The sequence below is a fragment of the Polypterus senegalus genome, chromosome 8, assembly GCF_016835505.1.
Source record: "Polypterus senegalus isolate Bchr_013 chromosome 8, ASM1683550v1, whole genome shotgun sequence".
In the NCBI taxonomy this organism is placed as follows: Eukaryota; Metazoa; Chordata; class Cladistia; order Polypteriformes; family Polypteridae; genus Polypterus; species Polypterus senegalus.
In genome coordinates, this window is record NC_053161.1 from 72864606 (window position 1) to 72892296 (window position 27691).

General features: G+C 38.2%; 2 protein-coding genes across 3 annotated transcripts; both read left to right on the forward strand.

Annotated features, from left to right (window-relative positions):
• Positions 1-7296, forward strand: LOC120534043. Of its 2 annotated transcripts, XM_039761276.1 has the most exons (9): positions 1-808; positions 936-1058; positions 1347-1480; positions 1608-1744; positions 2221-2313; positions 2428-2756; positions 2994-3189; positions 3379-3503; positions 6256-7296. In XM_039761276.1, the coding sequence occupies exons 2-6, from the start codon at positions 977-979 to the stop codon at positions 2633-2635; spliced, it is 654 nt and encodes a 217-aa protein (XP_039617210.1). In that variant the 5' UTR covers positions 1-808; positions 936-976; the 3' UTR covers positions 2636-2756; positions 2994-3189; positions 3379-3503; positions 6256-7296. The 2 variants fall into 2 exon arrangements, with proteins under 2 accessions (XP_039617210.1, XP_039617209.1); XM_039761275.1 differs by lacking the exon at positions 1-808 and having other exon boundaries at positions 819-1058; positions 3593-7296.
• LOC120534566 (phytanoyl-CoA dioxygenase, peroxisomal-like) lies at positions 4586-26537 on the forward strand. The gene is made up of 8 exons (XM_039762161.1): positions 4586-4612; positions 5144-5253; positions 8412-8477; positions 13081-13191; positions 19484-19652; positions 19922-20003; positions 22203-22384; positions 26358-26537. The coding sequence occupies exons 1-8, from the start codon at positions 4586-4588 to the stop codon at positions 26520-26522; spliced, it is 912 nt and encodes a 303-aa protein (XP_039618095.1). The 3' UTR covers positions 26523-26537.
• Positions 26538-27691: the final 1154 nt, after the last annotated feature.

Here is a 27691-nt window from a genome sequence, read left to right on the forward strand (position 1 = left end):
CTGTAACACACTACTTCTCCGCTGCGAAGTGCGGGTATTTTGCTAGTAAAATATATAACTTAACACAGCAAATCACCTAGTGTTAAATTTCTAGTGTTAGTGTTTAGAGTTGACTTCTGAGAGTTGTTTTTTCATACTTTACACCAGTTTCTGTTGATTCATTTCCGAATAAAGTGTTATTTTGCAGTGTGATTAAAATACACTTTCACAGTGTGATGTACACTTCCTGGAAGTTGTGCTACGTTTGGCCTGCTCTGTTCACTGGAAATGGCGGCTTCTCCCACGTGTATGGAAGAGGTAGTATGTTGTTAGTGTACTGATTTGTATTTTGATATTTTAATTTAAAGTAAATTTATTGTAGTTGATATTTTAGTCAGAACTATGCATATTTGTTAGTACTGAGTTCGTAAAAATGTAGCATTGGATGTTATCTTAAAAAATATTTTTGAACGAAGGTGACATTTTTAGTAAATATTTAACCACAGCGTAATTTTAAGATGCGAAGTTGAAATTGTATCAGTAGTAATCAGCATTATTATATTTCAAAGTGCGCATAATTGTATATTTTCTTAATTAGTTTTACAAACGAAGAAGCCATATTCTGGCAAAACGCGCGTTTTGTCATGGTCATAGATAATTATACTTATGTGAAGACGAATGTGACTGATTTCTGAGAGACGGTAAATGGACATTTAGTAAGCAACAGAATAAAAAATTGTGAAGATGCTCATTAAAGTTCAGTACGGGATACAAAAAATATGTTAAAGTTGGGAGGATGGATTACACTACACCGATTTTGTTAAAGAAGGTGAGTAAAACGCAGATTCTTTTTTTAATTTATTTTTAATGCTTGACTGTTATATTGAGTTGACCGTGTTTTCAAAACACGCGAATGTAAAAGTTGTGATTGTTTCTTTTTACTTTATATCATTAAGTGGTGAAAAAGTTCGAGCGCTCCCAGAAGATCTAATTATGCATGTTTGCGATGACACTGGAACAGAAATCGACGAGGAAGTTAAAGCCAGAAATGTGTTACATTGCGAAAGACGTCGGCGCTGGTAAGTAGAGTCCTCTTGGTGTTCCCACAGTACAGTCTTGCGTCTATCGGCTTTTACTTATCACTGTACTGCGACAGCGTCTCAAGGTGATGCATTGTAAGAGGCTGGAGATGCCATTAGTGTATCGCGGCCACAAGGTTTTGTGAATACGTTACTCTCAGGCTATTTTAATTACAGAATTCTGATGTTTTAATAACGAGTACTAAATGTATTATTGTAAAAAAGGTAGAAACGCTTTAAGTACAATGCTTTTAAAGTATCTGAATTTTCTATTTTGCGTTTATTTAGAATTTCCTTTGGCACACTCATCTCCCAGCTCCTGCACTGACACACTTTCAGTATCTTCAGCAAGCGAACAAGACGCAGGCCCACCAGCAAAGAGGACGCAACTTCCTCCTGATAGAGCCACAGATGCTAAAGAGGTATAACAACATATTAATTTGTTTAATACGTGATCATAACATTTTATATGTTCATTATGTGGTTTGACATTGTAGAGAAGTATCTTTAAGACCTTTAATTTTTTGTCTTTACCCTGATTTTTTTTAGCTTGTTAAAAACATTCTAATGAAGAAACCTGGCGGAGAAAAAATAATGCAGGAATGCTTGGAAAAAAGAACACTCAGTAACTGCACAAGGAGACCGCTCATCAACATGTTGGTTGCATACATGACAGAAGAACAGGGGTACGACTATATCTTAAGTTACATAAATATATACTTAAATATAATGCCCTAGATAAGTGGGTCAAGAAATTGGATGGATGGATGAATGAGTGGATGTAAAGTAATGTCAGTAGATTAAACAGTTCCATTTAAATGCAGTATATTGTATATTTTATTTGGGTTTAGTTTTACAATATTTCTGTTAGAATATAAATTTAAAAATTCTGAACGTTCTCCATTTCTGTGGGTACTCACATTTTCTTCCCACATGATGTGCATGTTAGATTAATTTCCAATTCTAAATTAGTCTACAGTATATTGACATGTTCGACCATGCCATGTGATGCTTGGCAAATGTCTGCCGTGTATCCAGTAAACCAGGATAGGTTATGATCCATTGCATTCCCAAATTTGATTTAGTGGCTTTGAGAATGTTTGGATAAATTAATGTAATAATGTGTGATCAACTATAAAGGATACTTTTTTTTTCTTTTTAGGCGAATTCCAGCAAAAGAAATAAGAGAAAAATATGCTTTAGGTATTGTTACTCTTTTCCTTCTGTTAAGGATCCCTTTTCTACAAAAGGATATGTAAGTGACCAAAATCTTTTTTTCTTCTTACTGGCATACAGTTTATTATGCTGTAAAAGTTTTAATAGATGGCATATATAATAATTTGTTTGCTTTTTATTTTATTTTTTTAAGGAACATTATTATGATTCAGAGAGCAGTACTTGGGTACCTTGCTTGGTGCCTAAAAACGGTGCAGCGCAAGACTTTGTTTCAAAGCAAGGAAGTAAAACAAAATAAAAATGGAGGTCTAAGTTCAGTACGAGAAATTCTTCATCCAGGAGAACAGCTAACTGGAGACAGTAGCAGAGAAGCAGTCTTTCCTGACTCATTGTTCAGATAAAGTAATCATTTATGAGAAAATGAGAAAAACATTTCAATACCGCCAGCAATTGGTGCATGACCCAGAGAAAATGACATCTGTACTTTCCGTCTTTCCAAGATTTTTGGATACAAAAGGCTTGGTATGTTATAAGTGATCCAAATGAAAACAATGAGCTGTAGAGTACCCTTTTAAAATTTTACTTATCTATCAGTTTTATACGTATAGTCTTGTATTCAGTTGATTTTTTTTCTGTGTAACCTTTTATTTCAGTCAGTGCCATCTTGAAAGCATATGGTATGAAATAATTGTTAAATGTAAAATTTGGTTGAGAATTTGTAAATCTAAGTTATATGTATTCTGTTTTAATGTGTTAAAGGTAAATCAAGATTTCATTCTTTTATTTGGCTCTGACACGTCTTCCAAATTGATTGAGAAGTAAGATACCTGCTTTAAGTTTAAGATTATTAAAGAAGCAAGATCTCTGACAGGTCAGATGACTGATTTGAATATTCTGCTGAAGTGTGCAGAATCTACCTTTGATTGTGAAGATCATGAATCATCAGGGTTTATTGGTGAGTAGATGAATGAATAAAGATTAGTAAAATGCTGGGGTGCTGTAGCAAACATCACCCAATATCTGGAAATTAACCAAAGTATTCATTTTAAACATGTTTAACACCCAGTTTGATATACTTGAGCATTCATGTTTTTACTGTGTGTATTTTTAAGAAACAAACAGTGTGAATTTTAAAACTCCATAGGTTGGGATGCAGACATGGCCTCAATTTTATTATTAGTCTATCTTTTGCCACTACCAGCTGGAGGAAAAAAAGTGCCAAAAATCACCTCTAGTGGGGCAGTTGACCATATGGTACAGTTTCATAAGGTATTTTCTATTTTTAATATTAATGAATTGTAATGCATTATGTCTGTTAAGTTAAACACTTAATAATTGCTTGTATTTTTTGCTGCCAGTCATGCTGCAGTATTGATGAACACCTCAGCCAAAATGAAGGTCGCCAGCCTTACCTTCTGGCAGTAGGAACAAGGCCAAGATCCATGACTTTTATATTGTCCTGGACAAACAGCTTATACCATGTCAGGCAAGAAGTTCTTTGGGAGCATTTAATGAGCTTTTTAAGGCTCATTTTGTATTCAGCATTTCCTATGATAAGGCCTTAATCATTGTATATACATTCTTGCAAACAACTGTTTACAACATTGCTATTGGACATGTGAGGGAATCACCAAGGGTTAAAGAATTAAGAGCAAAAATATTAAACAGTTAAAACTTATTGATTGCTGTTCAGTCATCATAATGGCAAATATGTTGAAGTGTTTTTCATGCTTGTTGTCATATGCAGATAGCAATGCATTAATTAGGCATTTGAAAATAGCACATGGATATTACCCTGGTAAAAATTTAAGACTTACTTGTGCTCAAGAAGGATGCTCTCGGATATTTTACTCATATGCCGAATTTAGAAAACATCTCAATGTCGCCCATGTGAATGATACAAGACAATATGTTTACCCTGAAATTACACACACATTGAATTCTTCTGATGAAAACCAATGTGTTTGTCCAGAAATTACAAATGTATTTAATTCTCCCGACAAGCATGATGCAAGCATAAACACTGATATTTGTGTAACTGAGATTCCCCCAACTTGTCGCATTACAAATGACCACCTTAAAGAAATGTGTGCATCCCTAATAGCAAAGCTGCAAGCAAGTGGTACCACAAATAGTATTATATCATCAGTAGTGGGAGATATGGAAGAATTTGTTAATGAAATGCAATTTAAAATTAAGGAGGACATTTTGGCAAAATGTATCAGATATAGAATCATCCATTGGAAGTATTGATAACCCCTTCAGTAGTTTAAATTCAGAAAGAAAACAAACAAGGTAATTTGCTATAAGTGGGGAGTAATTGAACCCATTGAAGTCTCTCTTGAAGAGGTATGATAGCAGACGAAATCCAAGAACAGGTACTTATGATCAGGTTCCTGTAACTGATAAATTTATATATGTTCCAATTTTAGAGTCAATAAGATTTATTTTTAAGAACCCTGACATATGCAGTATGTTTCTTGAAAGCAGAAAAACAAAAGATAATATTTATGCTGACTTCTATGATGGAAGCTACTTTAAGACCCATCCATTGTTCTCTCAAAAGAAAAATGCTTTGCAAATCCAGATATTCTATGATGATTTTGAAACAGCAAATCCACAGGGTTCTAAACATGGCATACATAAGATTGGCTGCTTATACTTTGTTTTCAGAAATTTCCCACCAAGGTTTAATTCAGCTTTAATGAATATTCACTTGATTTCACTTTTTCACTCCCAGGATGTTAAAATGTATGGATTTAATCCTTTTTTGAAGCCATTAGCTGATGATATTGAAATTTTTAAAAGTAGTGAATTACAGCTTTCTTTCTCCCAGGAATCAGTGTTTGGGTCCATATCACAGGTCACTGGTGATAATTTAGGGATGCACACAATTCTTTGCTTTGTAGAGTGTTTCAACGCCAGCTATCACTGTCGTCTGCTGCTTGACGGACAAGGACCGATGCAAAACTTTGTTCAGTGTAGATGAATGTGATGTCCTCTTATGTGACAAAGATTTGTACAGATTGCATCAAAATGAGTTAATGAGGTCTCCAGGGTTAAAATCGTTGTTTAGATTGAAAAAGTCTTGCCTGCTTAACAGTTTACAATATTTTCATGTGTGTGATAATTTTGCATTAGATATAATGCACAACATTCTTGAAGGAGTAGGCCAATATGAAATTAAATTGCTTTTTTGTACCTTACTGAAAACATTATTTCTACAGATGATCTGCATTGTAGAGTTTATTCTTTTAATTATGGCTATTTATAGAGGAGAAATCGGCCCACAAGACTAAATTTGGAACAGGCTGGTAATAATATTGGCATAAATGCCATTCAAACATTTTGTCTTATAAGAAACATTCCACTTATGTTTTCGTGATGTAGTCAGAGAGGGAAATAAACACTGGCATCTATTGCTGCTCTTGTTGCAAATTATAAACATTGTTTTTTCTCCTTGTATTACTGAGAGTATGACCATTCATCTTAAACATTTAATAATAGAACATTTCAAAGTGCCATTTCCTGAAAAAACATTACTTCCAAAACATCATAATATGATACATTATCCCTCATCCATTCGAAAAATTGGTCCACTGTTACATGTCTGGTGTATGAGATGTGAAGCTAAGCACAGATTTTTCAAAAACACTGTTAAGAATTTTGAGAACCTAACCAAATCACTTGCCAAAAAGCATCAGATGGCAATTGCATATCATTGGGAGTCTTCACCACTGAAACAAATTGAATATGGTCCTGTTAGGACAGTCTTACTCAGTGAATTCTTAGACTGTGAAAATTTAGTGCAGACATTGCAATGTAGTCTACACAGTGAGGTTAACTGTGCAGAATGAATTAACTACTGTGGTGCTGAGTATAAGGTAGGACTGATGGTCTGCAATAAAGTTCAATGACATTCCTGTCTTTAGCAAAATATTGTATATAATTCTTATACATAAAAAGTGTTATTTAATTACAGTTGAATTTGATACAGTTTGTTTTGTTGAACATCATTTAGTGTGCAGGAAAGAGCTTTGAAAGATATCCAAGTAGTGGAAGTGGAACATTTAAAATACTACAAACCATTTGACCCCCAGGCAACTTATGGAGGTGAAGGTAATTGTTTTAATATTGTGACATCCTGTTGCTTAATTTGAACAACTGTATGTGTCCAGGATCTTTGAAAAGATACTGAGGATTTATTTCTAAATGAAGTAGCTCCTTAAAAACAGAACATATATTTCTAAATTTACTCGCAGAAAATCTCCATTTTCCTAGCACTTTTTAATATTAACATTTTTTGTAACTATACAGGAAATGGAATGACAGTGTTAGACTTTAAGGCTGTTCACTGTTCGTGAAGCAATGCAGTTAAAGTAAGTGATCAGTACGTGGGGGTGAGAGTGAGTGATGAACAAGACCATCAGGCCCCATTAAACTTTTTCAGGAAAAAAATGTTCTGACTTTTATTCAATATTGGTTTTTAGACATTTATTAGGCTGTACCTCATGATTGAGAGAAGAGAGTAATTAGGCCAAGATGTCTCAGCAGTATCACTTCTTTTATAAATATAAATACATTATAACAACAGTAAATGATCCTGTGTATAATGAAGCAACATAGTTGTGCTACATATTTGTATAAAGTTTTGGAATACCTGATATAATTTATAAATTACCTTGTAATGTCTAAATTATTGTCAATCTTGGTCTATGTTCTATATAGAAATTGTTAGTTTCATGATCTGACATTTCAGAGTTAATTTCTGCATGTTAAAAATACATTGTTTGGTTTAATATTACTGTACATAATAATTGGGATAGTTACTTTTTTTTGAGGAAATAATAAGGCATATTGATGGTTGTTCATGTGTAACTTAAGTCTTTAGTAAATGTTTTAAATAAGATAAGAGTGATGGTGTAAATAAAAACTGTTATGGTGTAGGCCTTTTTTTTACTCTTTCAGTAGTTACTGTGAAAACCATTATTCTATGCACCAGCAAAATAGACAAATCTAGGAAAAGCATAATTGTTTTGATACAAGTAAAAAAAAAAAAAAACTCCTCACAAAACTGTACAAACCTTGTTATAGCTTTTGTTGGACAATTCCTAGTCCAGTGTTAATATTATTGATGGAAATAGCTTGTTTTGTTAAGTACATTGTTATTGTATTTTATCTTGTACATATATAAGTATTGTAAATGTGGTGGTCATATAATATTTTGTTTAATAAAAAGTGTGAAGTAAAAATATGTCTCTAGTGTGGTGAAATGTCTTAAGATTAAGAAATGTTCTTGCTTTCATATACAAATACAGTATATCGCTCATTAGTTCTCCTGGAATATGTGAGTTTGGAAATAGATCATTATTTATTCAGATATATAAAAGAATATCATCTCAATCTCATTTTTCCTAGTACTACAGATATTTAAGGCAACTATTAAATGTTTTTTCTACACTAGAGAGTGAAATATGTAGCACCTAGAAATATTAATGCCACACTAAGTAGTGTAATTTCTTAACTTGGTAAGTAAATAGATTTACTATAAAAGATTGCTATTTCTACACTGCACAGCGTTCAAATAGTTAAACTTTAATGGTGTGGAAAATGTTACTATTTCTAAAGTGTTAATTTTACACTTTCCCAGTGTGGCACCAAATTTTATACCCATAGTGATGATTTAACACCGATTGATTTGCTGTTAATATAAAAATATATATATAAAAAATGGTATAAAGATTACTTAAAACATCGTTATATCTTTATTATAGCAGACAGCAAGTTCAGGAAAAGTCTGGATGGATATTGGATAATGGATTTGAAAAGAAAGGTTAATGAGGTCTGCGGTGGGTTGGCACCCTGCCCAGGATTGGTTCCTGCCTTGTGCCCTGTGTTTGCTGGGATTGGCTCCAGCAGACCCCCGTGACCCTGTATTCAGATTCAGCAGGTTAGACAATGGATGGATGGATGGTTAATGAGGTGTTGCCTTCATTTTAATAAATGGCGGTACTTTTTTAAATTTGTAAGCTTGATTTTCCAATAAAACAAAAAAAAGTTACAAGCTGCATATTTTATTAAAATGCGTATTTAAACATAATTTCTAAAATGTATATTTCATTTGTATCTTTGTCAAGTCAAAACCTTGGCTGAATGTTTTATAATTTCTTAACCTAGCATTTACAAGGTTGTCTCTCCAACAAACACTTCTAGAGTAACTGAAGAATACCCATTGGAATTACGGTAAGGTATTGAATTGTGCATGTGTATAGCTTATTATTGTCAGCAGTGATAGCATACACCTCTTTAATATGGCAATGGAAGTACTAGTGAACACTTCTGGGTAAAAGATTATGATATTCAATAACATATTTAGAGATATTTTCATTGTTTTTATTTGTACATACAGTATGCTGGATCTGTGCATTTTAATGTTTAAGCCAACAAGTCACATAAGCATATAATGCATGCAAATTTTCAGTGCCCATGTCATGTTTTTGTGACATTCTGTATGTGAATATATTTATAATATATATGCACGTTTATATGTGTATATATATACAGTATATATATACACACATACTACCAGTCAAACGTTTTTACACACCTAGAAATGTCCTTGTTTTTGATAGAAATGTACACCTTTTTATCAAGCTACCATTAAATTTATTTAAAAATGCAATATAACCAAGACCTGCCCATGGGCTCACCACCTATGGGAGGGGCCAAGGAGGTTGGGTGTAGTGTGAGTTGGGTGGTGGTCGAAGGCAGGGACCTTGGCGGTCTGATCCTCGGCTACAGAAACTGGCTCTTGGGACGTGGAATGTCACCTCTCTGAAGGGGAAGGAGCCTGAGCTAGTGCGCAGGTCGAGAGGTTCGGCTAGATATAGTCGGACTCACCTCACCTCGGCGCACAGCTTGGACTCTGGAACCAATCTCCTTGAGAGGGGCTGGACTCTCTACCACTCTGGAGTTGCCCCCGGTGAGAGGCGCCGAACAGGTGTGGGCATACTTATTGCCCCGACTTGGAGCCTGTGCGTTGGGGTTTACCCCGGTGGGCGAGAGGGTGGCCTCCCTCCGCCCGGGTGGGGGAAGGGTCCTGACTGTTGTTTGTGCGTATGCGCCGAACAGCAGTTTGGAGTATCCACCCTTTTTGGAGTCTCTGGAGGGGTTGCTAGAGGGCATACCTTCTGGGATTCCCTCGTTTTGCTGGGAGACTTCAATGCTCACGTGGGCAATGACAGTGAGACCTGGAAGGGCGTGATTGGGAGGAATGGCCCCCCCGATCTGAACCCGAGCGGTGTTTTGTTATTGGACTTCTGTGCTCGTCATGGATTGTCCATAACGAACACCATGTTCAAGCATAAGGGTGTTCATATGTGCACTTGGCACCAGGACACCCTAGGCCTCAGGTCGATGATCGACTTTGTGGTCGTGTCGTGGACTTGGGCCATATGTCTTGGACACTCGGGTGAAGAGAGGGGCGGAGCTGTCAACTGATCACCACCTGGTGGTGAGTTGGCTTCGATGGTGGGGGAAGATGCCGGTCAGACCTGGTAGGCCCAAGCGTGTTGTGAGGGTCTGCTGGGAGCGGCTGGCAGAGTCCCCTGTCAGAAGTAGCTTCAACTCCCACCTCCGGCAGAACTTCAACCCGTCCCGAGGGAGGTGGGGACATTGAGTCGAATGGGCCATGTTCCGTGCCTCTATTGTTGAGGCGGCTGACGGGCTGTGGCCGCAAGGTGGTCGGTGCCTGTGTGGCGGCAATCCCGAACCCGTTGGTGGACACGGGGTGAGGGATGCCGTCAAGCTGAAGAAGGAGTCCTATAGGACTTTTTTGTCCTGTGGGTCTCTGGAGGCAGCTGATAGGTACCGCAGGCCAAGCGGACGCGGCTTCGTTGTTGCTGAGGCAAAACTTCGGGCATGGGAGGAGTTTGGAGGCCATGGAGAGCGACTTTGGACGGCTTCGAGGAGATTCTGGTCCACCGTCCGCGTCTCAGGAGGGAAGCAGTGCAGTGTCAACACCGTATATGGTGGGGATGGTGCGCTGCTGACCTCACTTCGGGCTAGGGTCGGTGGGAGGAGTACTTCAAGACCTCCTCAATCCCACTAACATGCCTTCCAATGAGGAAGCAGAGCCTGGGGACTCTGAGGTGGGCTCTCCCATCTCTGGGACTGAAGTCACCGAGGTGGTCAAAAACTCCTTGGTGGCAGGGCCCCGGGTGGATGAGATCGCCCGAGTTCCTTAAGGCTCTGGATGTTGTAGGACTGTCTTGGTTGACACGTCTCTGCAACATCGCATGGACATCGAGGACAGTGCCTCTGGATTTGCAGACCGGGGTGGTGGTCCCCTCTTTAAAAGGGGACGGAGGGTGTGTTCCAACTATAGAGGGATCACACTCCTCAGCCTCCCTGGAAAAGTCTATTCGGGGTTCTGGAGAGGAGGGTCCGTCGGATAGTCGAACCTCGGATTCAGGAGGAACAGTGTGGTTTTCGTCCTGGTCGCGAACAGTGGACCAGCTCTTCACCCTTAGCAGAGTCCTGGAGGGTGCATGGGAGTTTGCCCGACCGGTCTACATGTGTTTTGTGGACTTGGAAAAGGCATTCGACCGTGTCCCTCGGGAATCCTGTGGGGGTGCTCGGGAGTATGGGGTACGGACCCCTGATAAGAGCTGTTCGGTCTCTGTACAACGGTGTCAGAGCTTGGTCCGCATTGCCGCAGTAAGTCGAGCCCGTTTCCAGTGAGAGTTGGACTCCGCCAGGCTGCCCTTTGTCACCATTCTGTTCATAACTTTTATGGACAGAATTTCTAGGCGCAGCCAGGGTGTTGAAGGGGTCCGTTTGGTGGACTCAGGATTGGGTCACTGCTTTTGCAGATGATGTTGTCCTGTTTGCTTCATCAGGCCGTGATCTTCAGCTCTCTCTGGATCGGTTCGCAGCTGAGTGTGAAGCGGCTGGGATGAGAATCAGCACCTCCAAATCCGAAAGCATGGTCCTCAGCCAGAAAAGGGTGGAGTGCCCTCTCAGGGTTGGGGGAGAGATCCTGCCCCAAGTGGAGGAGTTCAAGTATCTCGGGGTCTTGTTCACGAGTGAGGGAAGAATGGGCGTGAGATCGACAGGCGGATCGGTGCGGCATCCGCAGTGATGCGGCTCTGCATCGGTCTGTCGTGGTGAAAAAGGAGCTGAGCCGTAAGGCAAAGCTCTCAATTTACCAGTCGATCTACGCTCCTACCCTCACCTATGGTCATGAGCTATGGGTAGTGACCGAAAGAACGAGATCGCGAATACAAGCGGCTGAAATGAGTTTCCTCCGCAGGGTGTCTGGGCTTTCCCTTAAAGATAGGGTGAGAAGCTCAGTCATCCGGGAGGGGCTCAGAGTAGAGCCACTGCTCCTCCGCATCGAGAGGAGTCAGATGAGGTGGCTCGGGCATCTGATCAGGATGCCTCCTGGACGCCTCCCTGGTGAGGTGTTCCGGGCACGTCCAACCGGGAGGAGGCCCTGGGGAAGACCCAGGACACGCTGGAGGGACTATGTCTCCGGCTGGCCTGGGAACGCCTTTGGGATTCTCCCGAAGAGCTGGAAGAAGTGGCGGGGAGAGGGAAGTCTGGGCCTCTCTGCTTAAGCTGCTGCCCCCGCGACCCGACCTCGGATAAGCGGAAGAGGATGGATGGATGGATGGATATAACCAAGACATTACTAGTATTTTTAATGGATATTATTGCTTGAAATGTCTGCCTTTTAATTTATTCATCATATGACAACAAAAGCCCATTTTAATCAGCCGTTCCTTAAGAGATTAGTTGGATTGAAAATCATTTGTCACGGGGTGAATGTTGCTGCAAACTTCTGTTAAAGAAAAAAGTTAGATGAAGGGAAGTGCAGTGAAGCACAAGATTTCACAGCCATGGGTAACAGTAAGCAGTTGTATTAGCTGTGTAGGAAAGCATCCCAAACAGTTTTATGTTAAGAATGCAGTATAAATATAAGATATAGACAAGTGTAGCAACTATTTATTTACTATTCAAAAGATTAAATAGTGCAGATTTACCCTAGACAAATATTACCATTGTGTGTCTTAAACAAATTTGCTCACTCTACTTACTTGGATACTAGGGTTTAAATGTTTTGATAAAATAAAAGTAACATTTATTTTATGGTCTTCTGGTATGTGATATAGCAGACCTATACCTCATAGAATGTGCTCTTTTTACAGTCAGTTAGATGTTAATACAATTGTACTCTCTGTTTATATTGTAATGTGTGAAAATGCTAGAACAAGAGTTTCCGAAGCATGTATTAGGCTTAGTGACTTATGATTAACAAATTCTAATATTAAATGAATACAAGCTGTACGAATCTTCTCTCAATGTGGGAAAACCTTATGTGAGTACACTACCAGGTGATCACATGTGGCACCACTGTTGCCTTAAATGCTAAATTAAAAAAAAAGTTAGATTTTCAGACTGCAGATTTGTAAAGACTACCCATCTTTTGCCTTTTTTCTACATTATCTAGAGTTGTTCAGACTTAAAACATCTCTGGTGATGGTGAGTATAAATCAGGAATGCATAAAGAACAGGATGTGCTGTCACAGGGCCCAAATCAATGCATGAAAACTGAAGCAATTTAAAATACTCAAAAACAACATGATAGATAGCCTTTTTGGAGAGGGAGGAAATTATGCAAACACAAGGAGGGTGTAAAAGTTCGACAAGGAAATCATTCCAGCCAAGACTAAAACATGGGACCAAAGGTTTGCTAGACAGTGAAATTAATTGCAGCACAGTTTCTAGATAACACTTACTGTTTTCTCACAGTCATTTAATCTCATATGTCCTTTATTTTTAGCTATACATTAGAAAATGACCTCCTTACTCTTGAGCAGAGACACTTCTATGAAAAGAATGGATTCATCGTCATTAAAAATCTGGTTTCCCATGAAGATCTTGATACATTCAGGTAAAATGCTTTAGAAGTGTCAGTTTTTAAATTGTTTTATTTACAGGGTTTCATTAACTGATAACATTTTTATGCACATAGATAACAGCTGTTTATTTCACACTGTAATGCAACCTTATCAGTGCTGAGTCAGGCTCTCAAATGTAAGTTGTGTTTGAGTTGCTGGAGATCCTTTCTTCCAGGTCAGTAACACTGAACTAGCATCCTAGTGCACATTGTGCAAGTCCATAGGAAACTTTACCTTTTTTTAACCCACTTGACTTTCTTGATTCTTTTTAATGTGTAAGCCACAACTATCAAGGGACATTCCCTGTAGTACAAATGGAATTAAAAACTGAACAATTGAAAAAAAAATAATTACATTACTGATGCTCTGTTGATACTAGTCCTCTGCAAGTATTAAAAGCGTTGAATGATGTAGTCATGGAATATTTATTAAAAATATTTGCATACTTCTAGGTGTTGTAGTGGGCTTCACCCAGATATACTGCTGTCGAGAAAAAAACAGGAGGCTGTATTGTCTTTTGTAGTGTATGTCTTTACTTTAAACAAATACATTAAATTTTCTCAAAGGCTGTGCTTATACTACTTGTCTAGGTAAAAAAATAATCTGATGTATGGCATTTATATTACATGGTCTTGATGTGGCCTGAATGTTTAAATATACATTTAGCTTATGCTGAATATACAGTATGCGTTACACATCTGTTGTGACAGTGATGCAGGTAAAACAAAGCATTGATCTCCACATTTTTTTTCTGTTGTTGCTCTTCAAATTTCTACGTTTCGTAAACTGAGGTAATTTTCTTATATGGTGAGAGTGCACAGAAGAGGAACAGGATTATATGCTTTAGCATTTTCTACCTTGATTTCCTCCACCTTAATACAGGGAAGATTTGTTCTAAGGTGTCACATGATGGTCAAAAATGACGGAATCAAGGCATATCCGGTTGGACTATTTAAAATCAAATTGGATATGGGTGGTTAGATTTAACTTGAAACTCAGTAACTCTTGCAAAAGTGGACTGTTATCTGAGACTATGTGGGTATATACAGCAAAATCTGAATGTTTCAGATTAAAGGGAAAATCACAATTGGGTCACTTCAAATTAGTAGTATAAATGTCCGAAAATGTATCTAAAGAAGGAATAACGCCAAATATTTAAACACATGATTTATTTTTTCTAATAAAAGTTATTTACTACCCATTTGGACTCAAATTGCTTACACCACCTTCAAAAGCAATAATTGCCGTCACATGTTTCCTTTAGACTGTCATGGTGCTTTGGAGGAATTATGGATCAGTGATTAATTGGGTCCTGTCATAACACCTCAGTGGGCTTAGGCTATTCAGATGTACACTTACTTGTGAATTTTGGATTTCCATGTTCCTGCACGACTTGGCTGCCCTTTAACTTTACTTCATGGATGACTTGCCAGATATTCTCATGGATGATACAGAAGCTTATTCCCGCCATTCAAAAATATAATCAAGAATTATATTTAGCATAAGTATTGTAAAGAATTGCATTATTTCATAAAAGCAGTACATTATTTACCAATAATGATTGCTTTACTTTGCATAAGTGTGACGTTGCAATAATGATTGTGTTATTCTGTGAATGTATTGCGTGAGCTTACACAAAAATCAAAAAAAGAAATCACTTGCCTGCAATTGGTATATGATGCATGTTTGTGCTTGACTTGTCAATTCACAGCCAGTGAGATATATTAAGACTTTTAAATGTCATTTTATCTTAAAGATTTTGATTTATAGTTTCATATCTTATAATAATTATTACATAATTTACATGTGTTTTAACAAATGATATCCACCAATTTTAAGTGTATTATTGCTAGTTTTCTTCTGCAGAAGTTAAAATGCAAATTCACTTACCTTGCCAGGTTTGTGAGGGAAGTGCCTCTTCTACAAGTTTCATGTGGAAGGCATGAAGGAGGGCACACACTCACACCCATATTAACTAACTTGGACTCAACAATAAGCTCCATGTCTCTGATATGTATGGTGCAGGGGAGTAACCTGTTGAAATCCATATAAACAAGAGGGGCACATGTGCATGAACAGCTCTAACCACTACACCAGTTGCATTGTAACTATCAATCAGTTTGCACATTCAGACTTTGACAATAAATCTGAACTTCAACACTGACATTGTTCTTAATGTGTATTTAATTCCCATAAAACATATAATCTTATGTATTCCATTTATACTTGTTATATACTGATGCTGACAATCTCACCTATTCATCAATTTTCCAAACCTTGAAAGTGCATTTTTTTTTGAAAATTCTTATTTTGATTATTGCTTTCAAGTACTGCAGAAATCACGGCTTAGAACATGTTAACAGAAATGCACAAAATATTTTTGCCAATTATATATACTGTACATAGTACATATGTGTGTGTGTAGTGCATTAGTAAATGCACATTTGCTTTAAGAAAACAGACATTTCAAGGTATGATAGTTAATTAAGATAAAAAAGACATAAGTTTCAAGTAAGTGTGGTATAGTGGTTAAGGCTTTGGAGTTCAAACCCTGAGGTTGTGGGATCAAATCCCAATACTGACACTGTGTGACCATGAGCATGTCACTTGACCTGCCTGTGCTCCAAATGGAAAACTAAAAGAAATTTAACCAAGTGTATCATAATTGTTGTAAGTCACCTTGGATAAAGGTATCAGCCAAATAATTAAATGTAAGGTTATTATACTCACGAATCATGGCCCCGGAGAGTGTTGATGTGTTGCATGTTAATTAGCACAAACAAGTAAGAATTTCACAGTACTCTGTATATGTGAAAATAGCAGCCCTATAAAACTACAATTAAAATAAATATCCCAGTATTTTGCAGCCATAATTACAGGCTCTTATTTTACTAAAAGTCCAGTGGTTTGTTTGTGCCAACCGGCATTTTTGCCTATGAAACCGTACAACTATCATGATGTATCTTTAGGCTGTACCTATTGTCTTGCAAAGACAAAGTTAGTACATGAATAAAATAGTTTCAAAGTAAACTAGACATTTTGCCCTGACTTCTTTCAAATGGTAACCAGTTGCTTTTCCTGTTTACCGGCCCCTGGACAATAGAATTTTCTCTTTACCAGCCTAAAGTAGCACTGAGTCACAGATACACTGGCCTATAAAGTGTGACTGTTGCAGTCTTCCAAGAAACTGGAGTATTTATATTCTTGTTATATCAAAGTGGATTTCATCACCAATCCCCAACACATTAACACGGTTCAGCCACAACATCAAACCACCAGCTTAATATTGTGTGGGTCCCCCTCATGCCACCAAAACAGCTCTGTCCCATTGAGGCATGGGCTCCACAAGACCACTGAAGGCATCCTGTGGTAGCTGGCACCAAAACGTTAGCAGCAGATCCGTTAAGTCCTGTAAGTTGTGAGGTGTGGCCTCCATGAATTGAACTTGTTCTTTAAGCACATCCCACAAATGTTGATCATATCAAGATCTGGGGAATTTTGAGGCCAAGTCAACACCTTGAACTCTTTGTCATTTACCTCAAACCATTTAATTTTTGCATTGTGGCAGTGTACATTATCCTGCTGAAAGGAATACCATTGCCATTAAGAGGTGTATGTGGTTTGCAGCAATCTTTAGGTAGGTGGTACAAGTCAAAGTAACATCCACATGAATGCCAGGACCAAAGGTTTCCCATCAGAACATTGCCCAGAGCACTAAACCGCTTCCCATAGCTTGCCATCTTCCCATAGCGCATCCTTCTGCCATCTCTTCCCCAGGTAAACGATGCACACTCACCAGTCTGTCCACATTATCAGATATGGGCACCTTATTCCATTTCTCCATGTTTCAGTTCTGACGCTCACATGCTCATAGAAGGTGCTTTTGGTGGATTCTGTAGCTGTGCAGCAAGCTGTGATGTATTATGTGTTATGACACCTTTCTCTCATAGCCAGCCTTAAGTTTTTCAACAGTTTGTGCTATTGTAGCTCTTCTACAGGATCAGGCTTGACAGGCTAGCCTTCACAATGCACACATCAGTGAGCTTTGGGCGCCCATGACTGTGTCACTGGTTTACTGGATGTCCTTCTTTGGACTACTTTTGGTAGGTATTTACCACTACATACTGGAAATACCCTCTTTGACCTGCTGTTTTGTTAAAGTCCCTCAGATTCTTATGCTTGCTCATTTTTCCTGCTTCCAACACATCACCTTCTAGAACTGACTGTTCACTTGCTGCCTAATATATGATATATATCCCACCACTTGACAGATGTCATTGTAACGAGATAATCGACATTATTCACTTCGCCTGTCCGTGGTTTTATTGTTGTGGCTGACCGATGTATGTTAATTTATTTGGCAGTCATTTATACATGAGGGTACTCTTAGATGAACATGCACACCTTCCAGGGTAGGTTTGTTCCTTGCACTTAGTGCTGCTAGAATCTGTAAGCTGATGGTGTCTCTCCGGTAGTAAAAACTAATTTGTTTTGTACTCTTGTTAACCAGGGCAGACGTTAATTAATTTCAGTATTTGCTTCTAATTATATTGTTAAGTTGATTAGATTAACTGGGAGTGGGTGCGCTCCTCAGGCAGCATCCTCTTTTTGAATTCCCGCTCAGTCTATGCTTTGCAAATTAACAGTAAAAAATTTTAAATAATGTTGATAATCCAACATGAGGTACATTCTTTATCATGCACTTTATGTATTCTGGTCATATTTTGACATGGTGTTATCACTTCATATTCTTAATTTATCTTAATGAATCTAAAAATCAGTATTTAATATTGATAAGCATGCTAAATTTTACTTCAGACTTGTAATAGATTAATTACAACTAGCCGACGCCCGCCATAGCATACAGCGGTGTAAGAATAGTAACGTAAAACGGTGAGAAAGGAATTCAGAAATCAAGAAGAAATAAATACTTCTTGAAAGACACAGTTGTGAATAGGTGTTTTGGTGGAGCCGACAGATAATGAGTTGAAAGATCTAACCCTAGAAAAAGCCACGTACAACTGACCGTGGCTGAAGACTGGCTGTTAGAATTATTGTGAAGAGTAAACAGCATGTGGGTATGAGGAAGGCAGTGCTTCTGAAATTCGAAAAGATGTTGTTGTAGAATGTCTCTAAGTAATTCCTGCAGCTTAATCCAAGAGACTCGTACTATAATATCAGGTCTGTGCTCCGGTCTTTGGGTATCCGACAGTGCATGTAGAATTTCCGGCCAAGCAGGGTTACATGTGAAAGTGATAAATAAATGAGGCTGTCCGAATTTACGTACTATGGCCATGGCATCCTGCTAGTTTTGTTGCATGTATCTTGGACTTCCTGGAAATGTGGACGGTAATTTGATCATTTTGCCTACATGTACGTTGTTATTTTCAGCGTTTGCTTGCAGTGCGTCTGACAGTCCTTTGTATTGTTCCACGCGCAGATCTTGTTGATCTAATCTGAGATAGTTGAGACTTGCGCCCTCTGTTTTAACATATGCATCTATGACGTACTGTTGGAATAGTTCGTCGCTGGAGTGCACAATACTAAATGTATTCCTCATTGCTAATCTGTATGCAGGAAATTGGCATTGAGTAAGCCTTATTTGCTTGACGGTTCTTTTATCGGGAACATGTTGTAAATCTTTGTGTCAGCCAATGTCTCGGTAAACCATAGGATCGCAATTCATATTGAGCGTGGAAATCTGTTTACAGGAGTTGTCTATAGGATAGATGCAAATGTACCTTTTGGCAGGCATTTCGCCATCTTTCTCCAATGAAAATCGCTGCAACATTGGTATGACATGTTGGGGCATTGTATCGTCGTAAATCCTGCCTAGGGTTTTTCTCGAAAAGCATTTGTACAGATGCTGTTGGATTGGATTGAGCGATTTCATGCATGTGTTTGTATGATTTAGCGAAGGGTTTAATGGTTCTGAGCGTGGAATCTAGCTGGAGAAGTAAATTTTCACTGAATGCAGAGTTTGCTTTATTTTGTAAGCATACTTCAGAAGCTTAGTGAGAAATGCCATGTCGGCTGCGTGTGGGCGGCACCGGTTTTGAAGAAGAACCGCTGGCAGCATGAGGAAGGGTTTGGAAGAGGACGAATAGGAATCAAGGCTGCGTGTGGGAGGGACCGGTTTTGAGGTGGAAGCAGGACAAACCAGAAAAGAAATATATATAAGAGATTCTATAATTTCTATATATGACCATCTTATATCCTTTGTGATAAACTTCCATTTACTATACAGTATATTATTAAAGTACATCAGAATTAATGTCTTGACAGAGATGAATTTGAAAAGATTTGCCGAAAGGAAGTGAATGTCCCTGGAATGTTGATAATGAAGGATATTACTGTTGCCAACTCTGAATTGGTACCAGATCAGAAAGTAATCACCAAACTGCAACAGTTTGAAGAAGATCCAGTTCTGTTCAGATATTGCTGCCTTCAACAGGTAAAGTAATGTATATAGAGTATATAGTTTTTTTAAAAGTGGGGGTCTTAGCTTGATGTTTAAAGTATCCTGTGTTAACAAAAGTTTACTTAACTCCTAATGCAAGTTCCTTAACCAACACTCCTCTCTCTTTTTCATTTTATTAAAAATTGTTGTTTCACTGGTCTTCATCATAAAACATGGGGCCACTGCGTAAACAATAATGGTTGATGTTATGTTACATAATAATATATATGGTTGAATTAACAATTTATTATTTCCATCACCAGATTTTAAAGTATGTGGAGTGCATTATTGGACCCAACATCATGGCAATGCATACAATGTTAATTAACAAGCCAATCGACACAGGTAACATATTTGAATATACTGCTTATACTTCCAACCAAAAAAATAAAACAGCGCAAACATTTTAACATAAGTTGAAGTACTATGGTGGGTCTGCAGAGATTGAGAGAAAGGTTGGGAGCATGCGCTATTACAATGTGTTGCTACACCGACCATGCAGCAAACCACCCAGACTGAGATCCGAATGCAGCCGTGCAACGGGTGACACCTCAGCACCACATTGAGAGTTTTTTTTAACGATGGCTGGAGTGCCAATCCTGCCACCAACCTCCAAGTTTTCCCTGAAAGTTGGAGGACCTGCTTGCAGAGCTGGATACAGTGCAGTGAAAAAGTATTTGCCCTTCCTTGATTCCCTGTATTTTTGCATTTTATCAGAAACATTTAAGTGAAAATAATAGCAATTTAAAAAAAGTATGTGCCGTAGAAACTCCATAAAAAACAGCACCAAGTCGCCCCAGCCCATTGTCAAAGAGAGCCATACTGTTACAGAGGCCCATCAAAAATTAGTATTCACTTACAATACAAGCAAAACTAAGATAAAAAGGTTCTGTACAGGCATGATATATTTACTTTAGAATTACAAAGATGAGATCTTGCCAAGTTTAGAAAACAGATCCTTGTGGAGGGAATTAGATTTTTTTTTCACCAATTTGAGAAATTAAAGAGCATTACTTTTCCACTAAGTTAACAGATGCTTCGTCTTCTGTGATTGTTTCAGTTATGCAAAATAAGCCTTTGTGCAATTAGTGGGGTTATAGGATATTACAAAATATTTTTCATTGCACACATGTATACCATATGGCATTACTTCAGTGTTGCCGTTAAGGAATTAGGAGTTATTTTGACTAAAAGAATATTCAAGATGTATACAGATTTTTTCCCAAATGGTTTAAGTGTAGGATATTCCCAGAGCATATGAGATAGTGATGCAGGCACTTGATGACATCACTCACAGGTTAGATCTTGCCCTGTGTATATTTTAGATAATTTTAGACTAGATATATATGTGAACAACAAACAATTTTTATTTGAATTATGGCATGCTTGATGCATACTAAACTAGAGTGCATTCAATTCCATTCCTTTTCTGAAACTGTAATTAGGGGATCACTTTCCCATTGTTCCTCATTTCATACAGTATTCTAATTGTCATGTCATTTTCTAAATTGCTCAGTCCAGATCAGGGTTGCGTGAAATCTATCTTAAATAGCATAGGCTGCAAGGTAGAAACAGACTCTGGACAGGGAACCAGTCCATTGCAGGGCAAACACACTCGAGGGCCAATTTAGAGTCACCAAATTCCCGTGACCTGCATGTCTTTGGACAGTTGGAGAACACTGGAATACCCGCAGCTACCACTGTGCCACTATGCCAGCCCCTATTGTAATTCTACTATTACAAATTTTTCTTCAACCAATCTTTATATATAATACACTACCATGGCTGTTCATTTGTCTGTCCAGGATTTTAAATCACCTGTAGCTCGCAAACCGTTTGAACTATTGACCTGAAATTTAGTACACATATACTACATGACGTCTACTATCCGCTTTCAGGGTGATGATTGACTTCCAAGGTTATGCTTCTTTTTATTTTTATTTTATTTTATTGTAGAATCAGCTCTCGGAAGCGGCCAGCAGTTCTCATCCCTACCACCTTTGCCGTCATTTCCCCTACCTCTTCATATCTTAAATCATTCTTGAGGCAAATTGAACACTTAAGTGCCAGCTTAAGTGAAAAATTAAAGAAAACATACTAAGTAATTGCAACACAAACACTGACTAAATCAGTTTTAATGCGAAAAGATGCAGACAAAAGAAGAGAAGAAGCAGGCCGCTAGGGTGGAGAAAAGAAGAGCTGCTCGGGAAGCAGCAGGCACATCAACCTCTGATCAAACAAATGCTAAACGTACAGAGAAAGAGGATGAAAATGGTCAAGTCAAGTGTAACGTGCAGTGTGCTTGTATCTAATATTAGCTTAAGAGCACCTCAGTGAACAAAAACTAGTTACAGTATATACAAAATAAATATCATTTATTGAATTAACAAATTATTATGTTTCCAGCTGAACCAAAAATTACCCATTTTTGATACTTTTTACTGCACTGTATTAATGCCATTCTGCACTTACTTAAAAATGCAAACTTATAAATGCATCACTTTGTACGTAATACTGAAAATGCTACTGTTTATCTTTCTTTAGGGAAGAAAACATCTCGTCATCCCTTGCACCAAGATCTACACTACTTTCCTTTTAGACCTGCAGATCGCATTGTGTGTGCCTGGACTGCCATGGAGAAAATAGATCGTAGTAATGGATGCCTAGTGGTGTTGCCGGGGTCCCACAAAGAAATCCTAAAACCGCATGATTACCCTGAATGGGAGGTAGGCTAATCATTGAAGCTAATGATTGATCGACTAGTAAAGAGAATGTCCATTTTCGAAGTAAACATAAAACATCTTATATTAGATTTATTTATGTCTTGCTAATCTGAGTATTACATTACTCAGATTAGCAAGGCCATAATGTTACTAATATTACGTATTAATTGTGGGGCTGAACAAGCATCTGAAGTTGTTTTCCTTTAAACTTGTATATCTCAAATATCTTGAAATTTAACTTTTGTGATTTGCAAAATCTGACTACACCCAATGGAGACACGGTACAGCATCCAAAATCTCAATTTTTTCTTGTTTCTGTGCCATGAACAAAAGATACAAGTAAAAGATATGCTGCTAATAGAGGTTATGACATATATACTGCTATATATAATGACACATACAGAAATGAGAACAAAATTATTAATGCGCTTAAGTATTTAGTGTTCGGCTAAATTCTATTTGGGTTAGGATGGATCAGCTGTGAGTTTTCCAGCAAACTGTGGTGTTGTTTCATATACAGTAGGTCCCCTGATGCCTGGCATGCTGCAGTCAATGACATTTTCTGCAAGCTACAAGTGCACTGCAGGTTGCTACTGGCCTGAACAGCTGCAGCACCCAGAAACATGATTATGGTGGTGGCAGAATAGACTTGATATTAGAGGTGTAATGATTTCATCTCTGTTCAGGCTTTCAGATGGAATATTGTCTAAAAACTAAAATGGCTCAAGTCGTGTATTACCAGGAGGCATGGAGACGGGTGAATTTTTTGGGAGATTCCAGTTTCTGACTTTGAATAAATTTGCAAACCCTTCTGAAATATGTGTTTGCACTTTGTCATTTTGGGTTACTATGTGTAGATTGATGTGCAAAAATGGCAAATTTATAGATTTAAAAATTAAATCTACAACACAATTTAAGTGTGTAGAAAGTTAATGGTTCTGAATACTTTGTGAGCTCATTATAATTGCCCCTTGTTAAAAAATAACCTAACTGTGGTGTATCACACCTGAGTTCAAGAGCCACCCCAGACCTGATTACTGCCACACCTGTTTCAATCAAGAAATCACTTAAATAGGAGCTGCCTGACACAGAGAAGTAGACCAAAAGTATCAAAAGCTAGACAGCATGCAAATCCAAAGCAGGAACAAATGAGAACAGAAGTAATTGAGATCTATCAGTCTGGTAGACCAAAGCTTTGGGACTCCAACGTGAGACCATTATCTGGCAAAACATGGAACAGTGGTGAACCTTCCAGTGGCCGGCCGACCAAAATTTAAGAGCGCAGAACGACTGTCACAAAGACCCCAGGACAACGTGAACTGCAGGCCTCACTTGCCTCAATTAAGGTCAGTGTTCACGGAAAGAGACTTCTGCTCCAGGCTGTTAAGGAAAAGAACATTAGGGCCAAGAAACATCTCAATGATTGCCAAGACTTTTGGGAAAATACCTTGTGAACTGATGAGACAAAAGTTGAACTTTTTGGAAGTTACGCCCATTACATCAGGCGTAAAAGGAACACAGCATTTCAGAAAAAGAACATCATACCAACAGTAAAATATGGTGGTGGTAGTGTGATGGTCTGGGGTTATTTTGCTGCTTCAGGACCTGGAAGGCTTGCTGTGATAGATGGAACCATGAATTCAACTGTCTACCAAAAAATCCTGAAGGAGAATGTCCGGCCATCTGTTCGTCAACTCAAGCTGAAGCGGTCTTGGGTGCTGCAACAGGACAATGACCCAAAACACACCAGCAAATCCACATCTGAATGGCTGAAGAAAAACTAAATTGAGTGGCCTAGTCAAAGTCCTGACCTGAATCCAATTGAAATGCTATGGCATGACCTTAAAAAGGTGGTTCGTGCTAAAAAACCCTCAAATAAAGCTGAATTACAACAATTCTGCAAAGATGAGTGGGCCAAAATTCCTCCAGAGCGCTGTAAAAGACTCATTGCAAGTTATCGTTGCAGTTATTGCTGCTAAGGGTGGCCCAACCATTATTAGGCTCAGGGGCAATTACTTTTTCACACAGGACCATGTAAGTTTGGATTTTTTTTCTCCCTAAATAATAAAAACCATCATTTAAAAACTGCATTTTGTGTTTACTTGTGTTATATTTGACTAATGGTTAAATGTGTTTGATGATCAGAAACATTTTGTGTGACAAACATGCAAAAGAATAAGAAATTAGGAAGGGGGCAAATAGTTTTTCACACCACTGTATATGGTACATGAAAGAATAATATTTCATAGATGGGTTATGTATATGAGTGCAAAGCCAACTGAATACATAGACCACAGTGAGACATGTGTGGGTTCTGCTCCAGCCTCCCGTCTCCATTTTGGGAGCTCTTGAATCCGACACCATCGGAGCTGGACAATGAAGAAACAACAAAGCAAGGGGATGGTGCAAAAATGATTTTATTAAAAACAAAACCAAAAACAAACTGTGTCCAAATAATTAGTGCAGTGAAGTCATATGCTCATTAAATATATAATCCAATAAAAAGATGAAAATCCCAACAGGTTAACAGAAAGACTAAAACAAAATTAAAACCTGCAGCAATCATTGAGGCTACATCAACAAGACACAGCTCCTTACCAGCCTCTTCAGCTCACTCAATGTTTCCTCAGCCAATGAGACTTCAGCCGCCACAATCCTCTCTTTACCGACCCCCATCTTAGCTGCCTCCGACAGTGTCTGCTAGATATCTCAGGGTCCGTTGTCCTCTTGTCTTTCTTCTCGCAAACATGGTTGTCCTTCAGATTTCTAGGTCGGACTCCTCCTCTCACTCTCCCATTCAGTGGGCACAACCCGTCCCTTGAGGCGCCGATCACTCGCTCTATCCAGGACCACCGACCGCAGTGACCTTCCTTTTCCTCAGCTGGCTGGCTGGCTCATCCACTCTCTTGCACTTTCTCCAATGCTACTCTCTCTCGCACGTTCTCCAAGCCTTTAGTTCTTCCATCTTTTTCCATTCTCTCCTTTCCGCCTTGCGTTTCTCCTATTTATTACGGGAATGTGGCTCAGGTGTGCCATTTAGCAGCTCCCAGCATCAATTACGGATGCGGACGACTCCTCACCTGTGCACTTAAGCGAGGACCATCCGCATCACAAAGCACCCCGGAACCGGCCACACTACCGCGCCCCCTCTTTAATCCGTGAATGCAGCAATTATCTATGTAAAAAAACTGGCCTTTTCAATCTGAGCTGTGGACCCGCTACACGACAATGTCTACCTACGTTGGACCAGTTTCGAGTTCCTGCTTAAACTGATTTTTATATATTGTGGGGTGGAAGGAAAATGGAATACCTGGAGAAAACTCACATGGAATTGCAGAGAATATAATGGGAAATGTGTATCTACACTGGACAGATAGAGGTTAGGGAGCATACATTGATTACAGCATGTTGCCGCACCCACTATACGACAAACCACCTTGATTGGGACCCTAGTGCAGCCGAGCAATGGGTTTTTTTTTTTACACTGGCTGGAGTGCCAGTCCTGCCACCAACCCCCAAATTTCCCCATGCAAGTTGGAGGACTTGCTGGATACAGGTTAATGTCATTCGCAGGATAAAGCAATTGCAGGTTAAGGGGTTCGCTCAAGGGCCCAACATAGTATAATCACTTCTGGCATTTACAAGATTTGAACTGGCAACGCAGATCCCTAGCCTTACAGCCACCACTGGACAAATAGCTGAACCCAAATTTCATGGAGTACTAAAAAAACATTAACCACTGCACTACAGTGCTGCCATTGAAACCAAATAATTAATTAATTTAATAGGGAGTTATTAATATTTTTCTAATTTTGTTGGAACTGAAATCCCTTGAATGCATTTTTAAATCAAAGATACATATTATATTTAAGAAAATGTTCTACATGGCTAAAAGAAAGTTCTGTCTACCATATACCAAACGTTATCCTTTAAATGTTTAACAAAAATAATTAACTTTGTACTGTTATATTTCCAGGGAGGTGTAAATATATTGTATCATGGAATTCGTGATTTTGATCCTAACCTTCCATATGTTCATCTTGTTATGGAAAAAGGAGACACTGTATTTTTCCACCCACTGCTAATCCATGGATCAGGAAGGAATCGTACACAAGGGTTCAGAAAGGTAATTTACAACTAGGTTCTACCAGCAATTGAGAAAGATTCCTTTAAAAGACAAACGTGAGCTTGTAATGATGAAAATTTTGTTCTTTAAATTATTGAGCTCACTGTTTAAATATGGGCATATTATGGAACTACCCTTAATCAAAATTAACATAGTATACTAAAATTTGTGTTGGTCTATTGAAGGTTTTTTTCATTCAGTACTTGAGTATAAAGCACAGTATTTCATGTCATGAGACTAGAGTGCCTGTTTCTTAATAATATCTAAAGTGTTTAGTAATAGAAGCAGTGAGATTTTTGCATTAGACTGTTTTATGGTAAATATTTTTATTTTGTTACATAATTTGAGTGGTATTTGTATACATATTCCATAACGAATATAGTGTAATGTGTCTCTGTGCTTGATATCACTAAAATTTGAGTGCATATTAAAATTGTTGAAATCCAATTTTTTAGCTCAAGATTCTCCTTGGAACAAAATAAACAATAATAAACACAGCAGAACTCTCTAACAAAAAGCCACAAATCTATCAAATATTCATAAGATGTTTATCAAGAAGACACAATGCCAATATGCTTAACAAGTACAATAGTCAAATATTGCTGTTATGCTAAAAAGCATATTGTATACCAAGCAGCATTTTTAACTGAAAATGTGAGCTGCTGTACTTAACACAAGCTCACTCACCATACAAACTCAGACAAGCAGTGTTTGTTTTATCTAAAAGGACAACATTAAAAGATCTCCATTCATTAATGTGGCTTTTCCTGCCGTTTGTCTAATTGGACGACTCTTCCAATTCCTTTTCTTGAAGTTTTATACCTCCACTTATTTTAATGTAAAGGCTGATATTCCGGTCTACTCCATCTCTCTGTTTACAGGAAATTCACAGTAAAAAAAAACCTTCCCTAGCTCAACTAGTATAATACCTCATGTAAAGGAGCACTACAACTAAATTACTTTAAAGTTTTGAAAGGCACATGCTGAAAATATCTGCTTTTTTGTTGATTGGCTAATTTCCAATCACCAATCAAGTCTTGTATTGAAAATTGTCCGATTTAGTTTGGCGACCAATTGATTGGAGCATCAGCATGTTTTACTGTATGTCATCAATGTGTACAACAAGGGCTGACTGGATTTTGCATCTTCTGTGTCAGACATTCTTCTACGATGGAATTGAACAG